This window comes from Excalfactoria chinensis, chromosome 24, assembly GCF_039878825.1.
Source record: "Excalfactoria chinensis isolate bCotChi1 chromosome 24, bCotChi1.hap2, whole genome shotgun sequence".
In the NCBI taxonomy this organism is placed as follows: Eukaryota; Metazoa; Chordata; class Aves; order Galliformes; family Phasianidae; genus Excalfactoria; species Excalfactoria chinensis.
Genome location: NC_092848.1, coordinates 116,795 through 133,120, shown reverse-complemented (window position 1 = coordinate 133,120; position 16,326 = coordinate 116,795). Strand labels below are relative to the sequence as shown.

General features: G+C 55.8%; 3 protein-coding genes across 3 annotated transcripts; all 3 read left to right on the top strand.

The window, feature by feature from the left end:
• Window positions 1–1,596: 1,596 nt before the first annotated feature.
• Window positions 1,597–4,962, top strand: LOC140262332 (amine oxidase [copper-containing] 3-like). The gene is made up of 2 exons (XM_072356618.1): window positions 1,597–3,584; window positions 4,370–4,962. The coding sequence occupies exons 1-2, from the start codon at window positions 2,018–2,020 to the stop codon at window positions 4,741–4,743; spliced, it is 1,941 nt and encodes a 646-aa protein (XP_072212719.1). The 5' UTR covers window positions 1,597–2,017; the 3' UTR covers window positions 4,744–4,962.
• A 1,193-nt stretch (window positions 4,963–6,155) lies between these two features.
• LOC140262302 (amine oxidase [copper-containing] 3-like) lies at window positions 6,156–9,827 on the top strand. The gene is made up of 4 exons (XM_072356581.1): window positions 6,156–7,792; window positions 8,001–8,286; window positions 8,892–9,021; window positions 9,131–9,827. The coding sequence occupies exons 1-4, from the start codon at window positions 6,223–6,225 to the stop codon at window positions 9,428–9,430; spliced, it is 2,286 nt and encodes a 761-aa protein (XP_072212682.1). The 5' UTR covers window positions 6,156–6,222; the 3' UTR covers window positions 9,431–9,827.
• A 2,858-nt stretch (window positions 9,828–12,685) lies between these two features.
• On the top strand, window positions 12,686–15,187 carry G6PC1 (glucose-6-phosphatase catalytic subunit 1). The gene is made up of 5 exons (XM_072356683.1): window positions 12,686–12,915; window positions 13,275–13,384; window positions 14,057–14,165; window positions 14,281–14,396; window positions 14,669–15,187. The coding sequence occupies exons 1-5, from the start codon at window positions 12,686–12,688 to the stop codon at window positions 15,178–15,180; spliced, it is 1,077 nt and encodes a 358-aa protein (XP_072212784.1). The 3' UTR covers window positions 15,181–15,187.
• Window positions 15,188–16,326: the final 1,139 nt, after the last annotated feature.

Genomic DNA, 16,326 nt, shown 5'->3' with positions numbered 1-16,326 from the left:
GTTTATCCAGTTCTCTTAAACTACTGCTGCTTAGAAAAATGACAATCTAATTGTAGCTTATGCTTTGGCTTTTAGGGACATGAAATGCAGCACCAATAGGCAAAGTCAAAACTAAATCATCTGCCCTTTTGTGCTACAGGGAAATGTGAAGGTAGACGTGGTTTATGCAGCAGGCTCAGCCCAGCTTTGCAGAGGTGTGCTGCAGCAGAAGCCAGTTAAATTCCTGGAGGCAGGAGGTATGTCTTGACTCTGCTCCCAACCTTGAACAGTACAAAAGCACTTGGGGTACTATGTTCTAGGCTTTACACCAAAAGGGAACTTTTCTTTGGGACCCAACCCAAAGTAACCCTTAAAGCCTTGTTGACTTCATAGCTGAAGTACTACATGGAATTCAGCGCTGCTTTTTGCCACTCAGGTATCTGATTCTGCTGTTAGAGACCAATGGAAAGCTGATGGGAGCAGGGTACCTCTGAAACCTGTAGATGTTAAAGCCTGTGTAGACAAAGCTCTTTTACCATAGTTCCTGCCTCTTCCCACTACTTGCATCTGTGTCCCAGTGATCCCTTCTTCTGGTCAGCAGCCATATGAGATGACTGCTGTGGCTTTGCTGGTGCAACAAACAGTGAGCAGAAGGGACTCTTACTTGCACGAAGCCAACTGTGCCTGTACAGCTGCAGCTGAGGCTAAAGAAGATTGAGAGCTGTCCACTGTGGTGAAGATAATGTAAGGTGTCCTAAAACCATCTAGCTGTCTGCCTGCCAGTGTGATGTCTGCTAAGTGTGGCTCAGGAAAGGCTGAGTCTGGGGCAAGACCAGGAGCAGAGGGAGAAGAGAAATGGTGCTGCAGGCTGGGGTAGGGCCTGACTGCCTCCGGGAAACTCTGATGGAGGAAAAAGGGAAGGCCAGGGTGAGGTGAGGTGAGGCTGGCAGCAGGAATGGAAATGTTGGGTTCAACCTCCAGCTGCGGTTCTCTTGGATTCCCTGTGTTTCTCAGCACCAGCTCAGGGACAGGCAGGGACTACAACTGAAGCGGCGTGTCTTGTCTGTGCCCGGTGTCTGCTGTGTGGCAGCACGGAACCCCGCGTCCTGCTTCGCCAAAGATCCCCAGTGATGCTGTAAGAACAGCAGAGACTTTGGGTGGCAGTGACCGAGGGAGCTGCCACAGCCTTTGGGAGACACTGGAGGTGGCTGCTCAGCCTGTGCAGTGGGACAGCACGGGGCTGCTGCCTCCATGGATGCCACAGATCAAAGGCTGTCCTTGAAGGAACTCTGAAGCTGCAGCTTGGTTTACCTTTGAATTTGAGGCAGAGGCAAAACTTATTTGAATTTGTTCCAGTGGAATGATGGGGGATTAATTAGTTAATGAATACTCAGAGATGCAAACTAAGAGCTAGTTGTTCATGCTGCACTGGGGCCAGTATATCGTCCTGAGCTCCATCTCTCTGTGCCTGCCAAAGTTTTTTGCTACTACACAGGTGGATGTGTTTTCAGCAAAGGTTTCCATGTGGAACATCTTAAGAACTAAAATAAAAAGCAACTCCAAGTTTGAAATCGTGCTGCCAGGGAGAGTGTTTGCAAGGAAGCAGCCTGATAAATAAGGAAATTTGACAAGTTGCAAAGAGGTGAAATTCTACAGTGTGGCGACAATTCCCAGCCTGTGAGAGCCTCACTGTGGTCCCAGCCTCCTTGGGCTGACTACAGGATCGTCCTTATTACAGGCAGCCTCAGGAAACTGGGCTGGACTGAAAAAGTAACAGTGATGTTAAGTTTGTCTGAGTCACTGACTGCATCCCCTGTGGTTCTCTCAGGGCAACTGCTCTTGGAGGAAGGCAGAGTAGGATGCAGTGAGTGAGAGCTGCTCTTTCTGGTCACCACGAACTTCAGATCTCCTCCCCCAGCCTCTCCCAGTCTTTTGTACTTTCCCTGCTACTCCATCCACTGCAGCATGAACTGGCAGAAGCAGCAGTTAGAAGCCCTGCTCTGAAAGCGACTTGAAAGCGTTGAAGCCAGCAGCAGCCATGAACATGAAAACTGCGCTCGTGCTGCTCCTCCTGGCCCTGGCCACAATCTTTGCCCTCGTCTGTGTGCTGCTGACCCGGGCACGGGCCCCCGGCGCCTGCCAGCAGCAGCCCTCGGCACAGGAGGAAGCGGACGATGGCCACAGCCGGGTCTTTGCCGACCTGACCCCCGAGGAGCTGGCACAGGTGGTGCAGTACCTGCGGGGCAGCCTCGGGGTGCCGCTGGTCGATGCAGCGCGTGCCAGACCTTCCGACAACTGCATTGCCTCTGTGGACGTGCAGCTCCCGGCCAAGGCGGAGGTGCTGCGGTTCCTGGACGCTGGAGGGGCTCGCCCACCCCGTGAGGCTCTGGCCGTGCTGTACTTTGGGGCCCAGGCTGAGCCCAACGTCACCGAGTACGTGGTGGGCCCGCTGCCAGCACCAACCTACCACCGGGACGTCACGGTGCAGAAGTACGGGGGGAAGGTGCCGTACCACCGCAGACCAGCGTTACCTGCTGAGTACAAACAGATTGCTGACTTTTTTAAAGAACAAGTGTTCCCTGCAGCTCCGTCCTTCATGGAGCAAGTGATGGAGTATGACGGGGCCAGCCTGGCCGCTGTGACAGCTGCTCCCCGTGGATCCCAGTCTGGAGATCGGCTAACCTGGTTTGTCATGTTTCAGAACGTGAGTGGGTTCTTCCTGCACCCAGTGGGGCTGGAGGTGCTGGTGGACCACGGCAGCCTGGATCTTATACAGTGGGCAGTCCGCAGGGTCTTCTACAATGGGCAGTACTACAGAGACATGTCTGAGCTGGAGAGAATCTATGTGCAGGGTGGTGTCCGTGTGGAGAAGGTGAGAAAAGCCCCGCGGGATGGGGACTTCTCATCCATGAGGCCCCGAGCACCAGTGGCTGCGACATTCCCCTTGCAGTATGAGCCCCAGGGGCCGCGGTACGTTATCAGGAGCAACCTCGTTATCTTCCAGGCCTGGAGCTTTGCCTTTGGAATGAGTGTGACGACAGGCATGCGCCTGTTTGACATCAGATACAATGGGGAGAGAGTTGTGTATGAGATGAGCGTGCAGGAGGCGCTGTCAGTGTATGGCTCCAACTGCCCTGGGGGGATGTCCACCCGCTACATGGACGGCAGCTTCGGCATTGGGCGCTACGCCTCACCCCTGGTGCGGGGGGTTGACTGCCCATACATGGCCACCTATGTGGACACGCACACCCTGCATGAGGGCCTGAGCTCCAGCAAGAGGACGGCGGCCCTCTGCATCTTCGAACAGAACCTGGGCTCCCCTCTGCGGCGCCACTACTCCAACCTACAGTCGTTGTACTACGGCGGGATGGTCAACTCCGCGTTGGTCCTTAGGTCCATCACCACTGTGGGTAACTACGACTATGTCTGGGACTTCATCTTCTACCAGAATGGGGCCATCGAAGGCAAGGTCCAAGCCACAGGGTACACGAGCTCGTCCTTTTTCCATGGGAATGGTCTGCAGTATGGCAATAGAGTTTGGGAGCATACATTGGGTACAATTCACACCCATTTTGTCAATTATAAAGTGGACTTGGATGTGGGAGGTAGGTCTTGTCTCCCTTTAATTTATGCCATTATAGTGGGGAATGTCTCAGCTCTGAGGGGGGTTGCTTTCTGGTCTCTGGAGTCTCTTGTAGTTGCTGTCAGATCTCTGCTTTTTCTATTTCCCAAATTTTGATTGCAAAATTATTTTCCTATGTATGTAGTTGTCTGTCCAGGTAATGGAGTTGTAGGCAGAGGAAATTGTCTGGGAGCTCTTTATTCATCCTAGGGAAAGTATGAAAAGTAGCAGCTGCAAAACATCTGTGTTTCCTTGAGGCCCCATGTCTGGCACGGTGCATGTTGCCAAAAGCGTGGCCAGGCAGACGGGGCAGTCACAGCCCTGTCTGCAGCACGAGAGGTGTGAGCTGGCTCCTGCAATGCCTGGTGCTACTCCTGGCATCCCCTCATGCCCTGGGGAAATCCATGCTCCCCCGTGTGCTGTGCAGCACTGCAGGGCTGACCATCTGCCGATCAGTCCCTCCATCCCTTTAAGGAAATCTCTGTAGCTACATCCTGAGCCTGTTTCTGATGAGCTGTTGCAGCAAACCAGAGAATTCCCTGCTCCCGCAGACTCCCCAAACTCTACTTAGTGGTCCTTATGCTAGTTTTTCTTCCCACATGTGGGGTAGGTGATGTGCTCTCACAAGGAGCATTAAGGCCCACAGAGCAATAGTAACTCCTGCCTGCAGGTGGTGGTGATTGGAGCCTGGAGTGCAGGAAAGGTCAATGGAGAGAGTGGGATCTGACTGCAGGAAAGTTTCTCAGCTGCTTTGCTTTGTCCTTGTAGAGGTGAAGAACTCTTTGGTGGCCCATGACATGGCATTTGAGATGGTACAGGCTCCCTGGAACCCAGAGCAGCAGATTGAGCGTCCACGGCTCACCAAGAAGGTCCTGGACACGGAGGACCAGGCTGCCTTCCGGCTCCACTCCACCATGCCCAGATACATCTACTTTGCGACCAACCAACAAAATAAGTGGGGCCACCAGCGCGGCTACAGGATTCAAATCATCAGCTTTGCAGGGGATCACATTCCTGAAGCCAGCTCCATGGAGAGGGCCATCAGCTGGGCAAGGTCAGACTGCTCTTATGGGGACACTGAGTACACTGCAATGCTTCCAGCCTCACTGGCTGAGGAGGTGCTGCAGGGATGCTCCCTGTAGGGAGGGGAGAGGGGTGGATGCAGCCCAGGGCTGCAGTTTACTCCATAGGACCAGCCTAGTAATCTGCAGGCTCCAGGGAGCAGCCTTTAGCTCTGCCCTGCCCCAGGGTCCTGTCTCTGTCCTTGTCCCCAGGTACAAGCTGGCCGTCACCAGGCGGAAGGAGGAGGAACCCACCAGCACCAGTGTCTACAACCAGAACGACCCTTGGACCCCCACTGTCGCTTTTGCTGACTTCATCAACAATGAAACTATCACCAATGAGGTGAGGAGGGTCTGGAGCCATGGGCTGCTGGTGCCGGCCACGCCATCCCACACACTGCCCATGGGATCCACTGTGAGCAGCAAAGCATGAGGAGAGTGGGTTGGAGTGTTGCTGGGCTGTGGGAATGTGGGCTGCTGGTGCCCACTGAGGTACCCTCTGCTCTTCTGTGGCTCAGGCACAGATTCCAGTCTGAAATAACCACAGTCATGTACCTCCTCCTGCCTAGGACCTGGTGGCCTGGATAACTGCTGGTTTCCTCCATATCCCTCACTCAGAAGATATTCCCAACACCTTGACAGTGGGAAATTCAGTTGGTTTTCTTCTGAGACCCTACAACTACTACGACTTGGACCCCTCCATTTACTCTCCCGATGGTGTGTTTTTCACCAGTGAGCAGAACTTCATGGCATGCGAGGTTAACCCCATCACCTGCCTGTCCCAAACCGCCTCCTGCTTGCCAAGCCTGCCCCCATTCACCTATGATGGATTTCAAAACAGCAGCAGGCGTTAAAGGTGTGGGAGGCAGGGTCAGAGGCTGACTGATCTCCCATGGATATACATTTATTTTAGGGATGTTTTCTCTGTTTGCCATCGTGTAACAACTTTACTTTTTATTGTAGCTTTTATAATGTAGTGATCTGTATGAGTGAAGCACGTTGCCGAGCAGAGGTCTGCAGAATCTCTGCTAACTGCTGCATGCCAGGGGTAAAAGTGAGGAGAAAATGCTCTTCCTCTCTTGTAGCAATAAACGCTGTGTAGTGCCAATGTCGGTTAAAAATAATAATCATCACCCAGTGCTATTCCATCTGTCTTGTTCTTATGCTTCCAAAAGTGGCTGCTTGGGGGGTCCTGGGGCACCGTGCTGAGTGCAGGGGGTGCGAGGAGAAGGCAGTGCCAGGAGCACACTTCTTTCTCCTGGTTGTCCTGCTGTGTCCTCCCTGTGCTGCAGCGAAGCCTGCGGGACAAATGGGGAAGGGCGGGTGCAGGAGCAGAAAGTCGATTTAAAACTGTGGTCTGCTGGAGGAAGCGAAGCAAAGTTGCCTTTTATGGTTCCCAGCAAATCCCAGGCACGTCTGAGAGCAGCACTGTTGTGTGCCCTCCCTATGAGCTCATCCGGGCCATCCTCTCTCCAGAAAACAAGGGAGAAAAAACGCCCAGCCCACCAAATCCAAGCTGACAGAAGCAGCGACTTGAAAGCGTTGAAGCCAGCAGCAGCCATGAACATGAAAACTGCGCTCGTGCTGCTCCTCCTGGCCCTGGCCACAATCTTTGCCCTCGTCTGTGTGCTGCTGACCCGGGCACGGGCCCCCGGCGCCTGCCAGCAGCAGCCCTCGGCACAGGAGGAAGCGGACGATGGCCACAGCCGGGTCTTTGCCGACCTGACCCCCGAGGAGCTGGCACAGGTGGTGCAGTACCTGCGGGGCAGCCTCGGGGTGCCGCTGGTCGATGCAGCGCGTGCCAGACCTTCCGACAACTGCATTGCCTCTGTGGACGTGCAGCTCCCGGCCAAGGCGGAGGTGCTGCGGTTCCTGGACGCTGGAGGGGCTCGCCCACCCCGTGAGGCTCTGGCCGTGCTGTACTTTGGGGCCCAGGCTGAGCCCAACGTCACCGAGTACGTGGTGGGCCCGCTGCCAGCACCAACCTACCACCGGGACGTCACGGTGCAGAAGTACGGGGGGAAGGTGCCGTACCACCGCAGAGCTGTCACTGGTGCGGAGTACGCAGCCATCAATGAGCTCATCCAAAAGGAGCTGAGGAAGGCACCGCGCTTCCTCGCTGCATGCTGTGCATCCGACGGAACCGACCTGGCCACCGTCACCACTGCACCCCGCGGCCTCAAGTCTGGAGACCGCAGCACATGGTTCGTCCTCTTCCACGCTGTTGATGGCAGCGGTTACTTCGTCCTGCCGGTGGGGCTGGAGGTGCTGGTGGAGCATGGGCCGCTCGACGTCTCGCAGTGGTACCTGCGCCAGGTCTTCTACAATGGACGCTACTTCCCCAGCACTGCTGAGCTAGAGAATGCGTTTGTGACCAAGTCACTGGAGGTGGTTGTGGTTCAGAAGCCCCAAGAAGACACGGTGCTGGGCTCCATGAGACCCCTCCTCTCGCCTGGTGCTCCAGGACCACTTCAGTTTGAGCCCCAGGGTCCCCGCTACAGCATCAGGGACAACCGCGTCACCTACCAGGGCTGGAGCATTGCCTTTGGCATGAACCCCAACACTGGCCCACGGCTCTTTGACATCCGTTTCCGTGGGGAAAGGATAATCTATGAGCTGAGCCTGCAGGAAGCCTTAGCTCTGTATGGCTCCAACTGTCCTGGGGGTATGTCCACCCGCTACCTCGATGGCAGCTTTGGCATCGGCAGATTTGCCTACGAGCTCGTCCGGGGTGTTGACTGTCCCTACATGGCCACCTACGTGGATCGGCACTACCTGTCTGAGTCCGACGTTCCCAGAACCAACCAGAACTCGCTCTGCATTTTTGAGCACGACACTTCCCTTCCTCTGCGGCGGCACTTCTCTGACACGCATTCCTTGTACTATGGAGGGCTGCGGAAGAACACCCTGGTCATCCGTGCTGTCTCCACGCTCATAAACTATGACTACGTCTGGGACTTCATGTTCTACAGCAATGGGGCCGTGGAGGTCCGGGTCCATGCCACTGGCTACATCAGCTCCTCCTTCCTCTATGGCCAAGGCACCAACTATGGCAACAAGGTTGGGCCACACACACTGGGGACGATGCACCTGCACCACATTCACTACAAGGTGGACCTGGATATTGATGGTAGGTCTCATCTTGTGTGGTCACCAGGGCTTGAGGCCGTTTCCCCCCTTGGGTGAGCACTCTGCCTACAGACGTGCTCTGTGTCTCAAAAGCTGCAGCCTGCACACCCAGGATGTGCAGCAGAGCAGTTCCCCAGATGCATTTCTTAGTTGGATGCAGCCGTACCCAGGGTGTGGAATTCAAGGGGATTCTCCCTTTAACTTCACAGGGCAGCTGAATTCCCTGGAGTCCCATGACATGGAGTACCAGACGGTGAACATCCCCTGGAGCCCAGGGAACACCCTCCAGCAGCCGTTCCTCCGCCGGGAGAAGCTGGAGAGAGAGAACGAGGCGGCGTTCCCCCTCAACGCCTCCCTCCCCCGCTACCTCTCCTTCACTGGCCCCAAGCCCAATCGGTGGGGACACCTTCGCAGCTACCGGGTGCAGGTGGTCAGCTTCCCTGGGGAGCACCTGCCCACCAGCAGTCCCATGGAGAAAGCCATCAGCTGGGGCAGGTAGGTGGGGGCTGAGGCTGCAGTCATGCTGCAAGCAGCCCAGAAAGGCAGTGCATGGGGCAGCTCTGTGTTCCGTGCCAATGGGACTCGCAAATACCATTCCTGCAGGTGCTGAGAAGCTTCCCAGCCACCGATCCCCAGTCTGGTCCCCTCCTGCTGACAGAGTAGGGTCTGCCAAGCCTGACTGCAGGGAAGGGTTAAATAACAAGCTTCTTGTCTCTGACAGTCCATAGAAAAATTGCTCAATGGCATCTGTTCATAGTAGTTCCCAGGCAGGAATCTGACCCCAGATAAGTTTAATTTAGAACGATCACGTGTTCTCCCAAGGGCTGCATTGGTATCCGTAGGTCTTGACTCCTCTGCGCAAGGACAGGATGCCTTTTGGAAAAATGCTGTGGAAAACTGCAGTGCTGGCTTGTAACCAGGGTGAAATCTAATGGCTTGTGTCTGGGGGAGGTTGCGTAAGTTAGACCTAGAGTCAAAGCATTGGGCTGTGCCTCTCGTGGCCAGCAAAGTCCTGCAAGCTCCATAGCACTGGAGCTGCTGCTTATGTTGCACCCACCCTGTGCCCTGTCCCGGTGTCACAGTGTCTCCTGCTCCAACAGATATAAGCTGGCTGTCACCAGGCGGAAGGAGGAGGAACCCACCAGCACCAGTGTCTACAACCAGAACGACCCTTGGACTCCCACCGTCACCTTTGCTGACTTCATCAACGATGAAACCATTGCTAACGAGGTGAGCTCCATAGGACCGCTTGTGGCCAAGACTTCATGGACACAGTGGGTGGGAACAGGGCTGGAAGGTGCAGCTGATGAGATGCTCTGGTCTCCCTTCTCTCTCCCAGGACCTGGTCGCGTGGATTTCTGTGGGGTTCCTCCACGTTCCTCATGCTGAGGACATCCCTAACACAGTGACTGTGGGGAACAGTGTCGGCTTCTTCCTGAGGCCCTACAACTACTTTGACCAGGACCCCTCGCTGTACTCGCCTGACGGCATCTATTTCAGCAGTGAGCAAGGGACTGGGGCATGTGGAGCCAACCCCCTCGCCTGCCTGCCCGCAGCCACCTGTGCCCCACGCCTGTCACCCTTCCAATACGGTGGCTTCATCAACATCAGCCTGGGCCCCCCGCTTGGCAGGCGCTGATGGGGTCAAAGAGGAGGACAGGTGCTGGCACAGATAGCCTGTGTCCAGCCACTAGGCTGCATTCCTGGAGGCCTTCAGTGATGGAGGGAGTGCAGCCAGCTGACTGGGACCTGCCCTGCTCGCTTCCTCCTTCAGGTCATGGATGTGAGGCTCTATCCCACCAAGGCGGTCAGGTGCCTCTGTGGTGATGGAGCTGCCCAGGGACAGGCTGGAGCTGCCCTTGGAGCTGTGCTGCTCAGTGGTTGCTGTGCCAGGTGATGCTGGGTGCCAGCTGTTGTGGCAGCACTGGGAACAGTGCTGGGGATAAGGATGTGGTGCTGGATGAGCGTGCTAGGCGGTGGCAGCCTGGTGCCCAGCCAGCTCCAATAAAGAAGCACGTTAGTGCATTTTCTGACCCAACTCTTGCAGAGCTCATCAGTGTGGCTTTTGATGGTCAGATCCTGGATGCTGGTAGTGTTATGGGGCTGTGTTAGTTTGCAAGCACATGCTAGAGGGGGCAAAGGTCCAGTGGTGGGCACAATGCCCAGCATGGCTATGTGAGCATACACTGGCTGTACTCTTGGACCCTGTGTGCTAGCAGGACCCTTCTGCAGCAAAATATGGGACAAACAAAGGAGTTAATGTGTAACAGCTGTATCGAGCTGGATTAATTGGTGCTGGCCTTGGCTGCTGCCTGGGGCCTTGTTCTCACCCCCCAGCTTGGAGACCCTTGCTTCAGTGCCTGCACAGTCCCAGCTGCAGGAGCATGAAGCTCATTGCCAAAGCATTGGGCTGGGTCGGGCCTGTGGTATGGCAGGATTCAGTGAGGTTTGGCTCCAGCACTGGCACGTCATGGGCAGTTGGCTGCTGTGTCACCAGGAGCTGCAAAGGGATCTGCACTCCCCGGGGGCTGTGATGTGGTGGTCTTGAGGAGCCCTAATGGCAACAAGTATATTCTGGAGGTGCCTTGGGCTGCAGCAGAATGGAGGCACTGCAACATGGGGAAGGGGTTTGGGATGGGATTGGTTGCATTACATGCTCAGGCCTGGACTGGGGGCATCCGTCCTGGGAGCTTGGGGGAGCAGGTACAACATTCCCTGTGCGGGGATGTACTCCTGTGTGTGTTTACAGGTACTGCCTGGACTCTGCCCACATGCTGACGCAGGCAGCGCTGACCTTGTTTCCAGCCCCAGCGCTGCAATGGACTGAGAATCTTCTGGATGAAACCCTGCTGCTGAGGGGCAGCCAAGTGTGACAGCGTGCGCTGCGCGTGCCTTGGCCGTGTCTGGTGGCCTGGGAACCATGGGGACGCCGTGTCCTGGAGCCAGCTGCTGTCACTGCAGGGCATGCAGCTCCTGGGCTGCCAGCTCATCATGGCTGTGGCTGTAGGGGAGCCATTGTTCCCATTCCAGTTCCTGGCCTCTCCCAGATGCAATCCCCATTTTGTTGCTGTGACTCCTTCCAAAGGGGCTGCAGTGTGCTTGTCCTGCTTGTCCCCATCCCCCGGTTCCTTTTGCTCCCATTTTCTGCAGCGAAGCTTTTGAGGGATTAATTGCTGTTTCAAAACATCTTGGATGTGGGAGCCAAGCCCACTGAATTCCTTTGTGCTGGCCAAAAGCTCCCAGTTGAGGACACTGAAATGAGTTGCTGAGGAATTTAGTTTTACAAGAGTAATTCTGTTTTTGTGCAAACTTCTGCTCCATTTTGGGTACTGCCGGCTGGGATGCTGTGCTCTCCCTCAGGTGAGGCTCTCCCCGCTAGCACAGAGCAGATGTTTTGGGGCTGGACCTTGCCAGCCTGCACCAAGGTTTACCTGTGTTCACACTCCCCTTCCCTGGGAGCATCAGAGCAGCCCCAGCTCCTTGGGACACCAAGACTCAGCTGATTGCAGAGCACCGGTGATGCTGATGTATGACCTGCTGCACTGCCACGCTATCTCCAGCCTCCTGCTGCTCTGCACCTCAGGGTAGATCTCTAAACATTTTCACTGCCCTAAAGAAACTGGTGATGGCCAATAAAAACAGCTCTTCCTTGGCCTGGCAGCTGCAGGTGTGGACGTCATGGTGGTCACTTGAGGCAGGGGGCAGGAAGAAGGAGGACGCTGCCCTGTGCCTCCTGCTGCTGCTGCTGGACACAGCCTCTGCATTGCGTCAAACCGCCCCATGGAGCAGTTCAAGGCTCCTGACCTGAACTTTCTAGCAGAGTGAGAGATAAGTGGTACATTTTCACTGGCTGCTAATCATTAACACTCTGCTGTCTGCTCCTGCTGTGTGTGCAGCTCCGTGCCTGGGGCTCTGGCCAGGTGCCCCATGCTGCTGTGCTGTGTGTATCTGCAGCAGCCAGGGATGAACAGCCAGATTTGTCCTGCCAGGCTGACCTCCGTGTCCCAGGATCCTGTAGGAAGATCTGTGTTAACCCGTTCGCCATTTTCTCCCAGAGAGGAGCAAGAGAATAGATCTGCATGGCTGAGGTGGAAAGTTGACAGGCAGGGACCCTGAGTGACAAGGGATGTCTTCAGCTCCATCTGCATTGCTGGGGGCTGACAGGGCAGGAGGGATTAACCTGGGGATGTACTAGTTAGGATCACTCCCCCTGCCTGGTTTGCACAGGTCCTGAAATCCCACAGATCTCAGGAAAACACTGCTGAGAGCCAAGAGCTCCCCAGGCCTTACTCTGGGGATCTCCTGAAACAGCTGGGAAAGCTTCTTGCTGAGGAGATCACTGGTTGTGTCAGCCTGGCAAAGGCTGCAGCACGGCACTTTAGCATCAGGTACAGGTTTCAGTGGGGGTCAGGGTAATGGGCAGCCCTGCTCTATGCACAGCCTGTTCCATGCACCAGCAATGCTTGGTCTGATGGCAGAGGGATAGGATAAATGTCACTCCATCCCACTGCAGGTACTTAAACCTCTCCCCTGCTGAAACACTGGGGTTCAGGAGCAGATCATGTGTTGTTATTGTTGTTGTTGTTGTTTTGAGGAGGAGCCAGACAGAGCAGGGGCTGCAGAAACCCCTCCTGAGTAATGGGGCAGAGAAGGACTAAGACTCCTAAAGGGCATGCCCTATGCCACCCTGCAGCCTGTTTTTCTCCTTTATGCAAGTTGTTCTAAGCATGTTTGTAACTACCTGCCAGTGATGCACCCTTCAGCAAAAGTGGTTTTGGGTCCAAAGATCAGTGCTGGGACAAGTGACCTATCGGCAGCAAACACGAACCCGTGGGGTATAAAACTGCAGCTGAGCACGGGACAGCCTGAACCAGGCAGGAGGCTGTGGAGGAGGATGGAAGCCCCCATGAACCTCCTGCATGATGCCGGCATCCAGGCGACACACTGGCTGCAGAAGCATTTCCAGGGCTCTCAGGACTGGTTCCTCTTCATCTCCTTTGCTGCAGACCTCAGGAACACTTTCTTTGTTCTTTTCCCTATCTGGTTCCACCTGTGTGAGCCAGTGGGCATCCGGCTTATCTGGGTGGCCGTGATCGGGGACTGGCTCAACCTCGTCTTCAAGTGGTGAGTAGTGCTGTGCTGCAGCTGGCTGCAGATGTACCAACATAGCTGGATTGATATGGCCAGATGTGTGCCTCGGCCAGATGTACCACCTTACACCCTAAGCATGTGATGGGGACTGGTGGTCTCTGCCCACGCTGGCACCACTGGATGGCTGCTCATAGACTGAAAAGGCATGGAAGGAGCAGACATATCCTCTTCTCAGAGCATCAGCTTGCTCCCAGGGCATTCCTGCTCCTCCTGCTAAGGATTAGGGGATGGGGACAGGACCAGGTGCTGTCTGGGTGCTGGTTTGACACCTGGAACCACAGCCAGCTCTGGTGCCCAGGATGACCATGATCCCCTTTCTACTTTCATTTCAGGATCCTGTTTGGGGAGAGGCCATACTGGTGGGTGCATGAGACTGATTATTACAGCAACACCTCCGCGCCGGCCATCCAGCAGTTCCCACTCACCTGCGAGACCGGCCCTGGTAGGGTCCCCTGCTCTGAGACAAGCAGTTAGCACTTTGTCCAGGGACCCAGGAGCCCTGATCCTATGCCAGGGGCAGGGGTTATGGTTAGGGTTAGGGGGTGCTGGCACAGCCAGAACTGTTACCTTGGCCACTATTAGCTGTGGGGCCACTGCCATGCCCTGGTGCAGAGCAGACTTTTACCTTTGGTGTGTGCAGATGCTCTGGTGCTGTTCACTTGGTGAAGAAAAGGCTGAGGGGATCTGATCAGTGCTGATTAGTGTTGAAGGGTGGAGGCCAGGATCCAGTAGGTGGTGCCCAGCACCAGGACTGGGGGCACTGGGCAGTTTTATCTGACTGCAGGGAAGAACTTCTGTGCTGTGAGAGCGGTGGAGCTTTGGCACAGCTGCCCAGAGAGGTGCAGGAGACTCCTTCTCTGGAGTTACGCAAACCCATATGGACTCACTCCTGTGCAACCTGCTCTGGGGAAACTGCTGGGGGGTTGGGTTGAAATGGGAGAGCTCCAGAGGTCCCTTCTGCCCTCTGCAGTTCTATGATTCTGTGCTCCCTGTGCCACACTATCACTTGCCTGAGGGCTAGGGGTGGGTGCTCAGTGCCGGAGCCCCTGGAGCATGAGGGCAGCAGGGACAACCTGCTCTGAGGGGGCTGACTTAAGCCCTGCTTCTCACCCAGGGAGCCCCTCTGGCCATGCCATGGGTGCAGCAGGAGTGTACTACGTCATGGTGACCGCTCTTCTTTCCATCGCCATGGGCAAGGAGCAGTCAAAAACACTGAAATACTGGTGAGTGTGTGCAAGTCCCGACCCAGAGATGAAGGGGACTACAATGCTCTGGCACCGCTCAAAGTCCGTAGCGTGCGCCAGTTCTGGCACTGATGGAGCTCTCTGTCCCTTGCAGGATCCTGTGGGCCGTGCTGTGGACGGGGTTCTGGGCCATTCAGGTCTGCGTCTGTCTGTCCCGCATTTTCATCGCTGCCCACTTTCCTCATCAGGTCATTGCAGGGGTCATATCTGGTGAGCTCACCTTGTTTCTGTCCCTTCCGCAAATTAGCATGCCCCTGTGCTCCCACTGTGAGTATGAGAAAGGAGCAGGGGCAAGCAAGAACTGCAGACAATGGCTCTGCACTTGTTGCTGTTGAGAAGGAGCCTTTGTCCGTGTGCCATTGGATGTGGGCTGGGGGACACGAGAAGAGGGATTTGTGAGTGTTAAGGGTGCAGCAGTGACTGTCGGGTCTGCACCGCCATCTTCATCCCACTCTGACTGCCTGTACCTCTTCTCCTGGCAGGCATGGTCGTGGCCGAAACCTTCCAGCACGTCCACTCCATCTACCGTGCCAGCCTCCGCAGGTACCTGGGCGTCACCTTCTTCCTCTTCAGCTTTGCCTTGGGCTTCTACCTGCTACTGCGAATGCTTGGTGTTGAACTGCTCTGGACGCTGGAGAAGGCACAGAGGTGGTGTGCCCATCCCGAGTGGGTCCACATTGACACCACGCCCTTCGCCAGCCTTCTTCGCAACCTGGGCATCCTCTTTGGGCTGGGGCTGGCCCTGAGCTCCCACATGTACCTGGAGAGCTGCCGTGGGAAGCAAGGCCGCCAGCTGTCCTTCCGCCTGGGCTGTGCTGCCGCCTCGCTGTTGGTCCTGCACCTCTTTGATGCCTTCAAGCCACCCTCCCACATGCAGCTGCTCTTCTATGTCCTTTCCTTCTGCAAGAGTGCAGCTGTGCCGCTGGCCACCGTCGGCCTCATCCCCTACTGCATCTCTCAGTTTCTGGCCACGCAGGACAAGAAGGGCGTCTAGGGGCAGGTAACAGCACGGCCACCCTGGCTCAGGGCTGGGGACAGGAACCATGGGTTTGTGGGGGTTGTGCTGGTTTCTCCCCATTACAGCTTCATGGACTGACTCCAGCACAGCGTGCACTCACAGTGCCAGACGTGCCACAGGTGCCGGTGGCGCAGGGGACAGATATGGCAGGAGCGAGGCACTGTGCAGTTGTGGGTGCTCAAAGGCTGTGGCAAGGCAGCTCTGCAGGGGGACAGGCAGGAGATGGAAACAAACACCAGCTTATGGGAGCCCCCAGCCCCAAGGCTCCTCAGCCCCTGGGACCACTGCCCAGTATTCACTGCTGCGTGAAGCAGCTCTCGGTACGTGTGTACACGTGCACATAAATGTAGCGGTGTGTCGGGGGGTATTTTATTAAAGCTGAAGATGTGTTTTATTGGTGAGTGCAGCTGTCTTATGGGTGCGGGGATGGTGCCCAAGTGCCGTCCCCAGGGTCAGGGAGGCTGTTGGTGCCGCAAGAAGGATGTCCCTTCTCAGGTCCTGCTCCTGCCTGCTGGAAACATGGCTGGAAGCCCAAGGAGAGGCAGCACCAGGCTTCCCCAAGTCTTTCTGCTGCCCAGAACACACAAGCACATAAAGAAGAACTCAGGAGTTCTGGGGAGGTACATGGAGGTGTCCTGACCGAAGTTCAGCAGTGGCTGCACACAGGGCAAGGAGGCAAAGCTGTTTTTGTGCTCTTTGTTCAGGGGCCCCGTATGCACCACATGCCAGCAATGAAAACACATTTGTGTCGCCTCGCTACTGAGGGCAGCAAGTAGAGCTTCGAGACCCAGCAGGCTGAGGCTGGGTGGGGTCGGTGCAGCGCTGATCGGCAATTCCACATCCCCTGTACCCTGCCCCATTAGCTGAACAGCTGACTGTGATAGGAGTGACCCCAGTACATACACCCACAAAGCACAGTTAAAGCTCACAGAGTAATCAGTGCATGCTGGCAACTGTCAGAGACACGGCGAAAGTCCAAGGTGTGTGCAGCCCAGGTAACAAAAACCAAAGAGCAAATCATCCAGACCCCATGCTCAAATTCCATCCAAAGCAAAGTGGGCTGCAAACATCTAAGGACAGAGCTCAGCTGTGGAGCTCATTTTCTACATGAAAAGCTCCAAT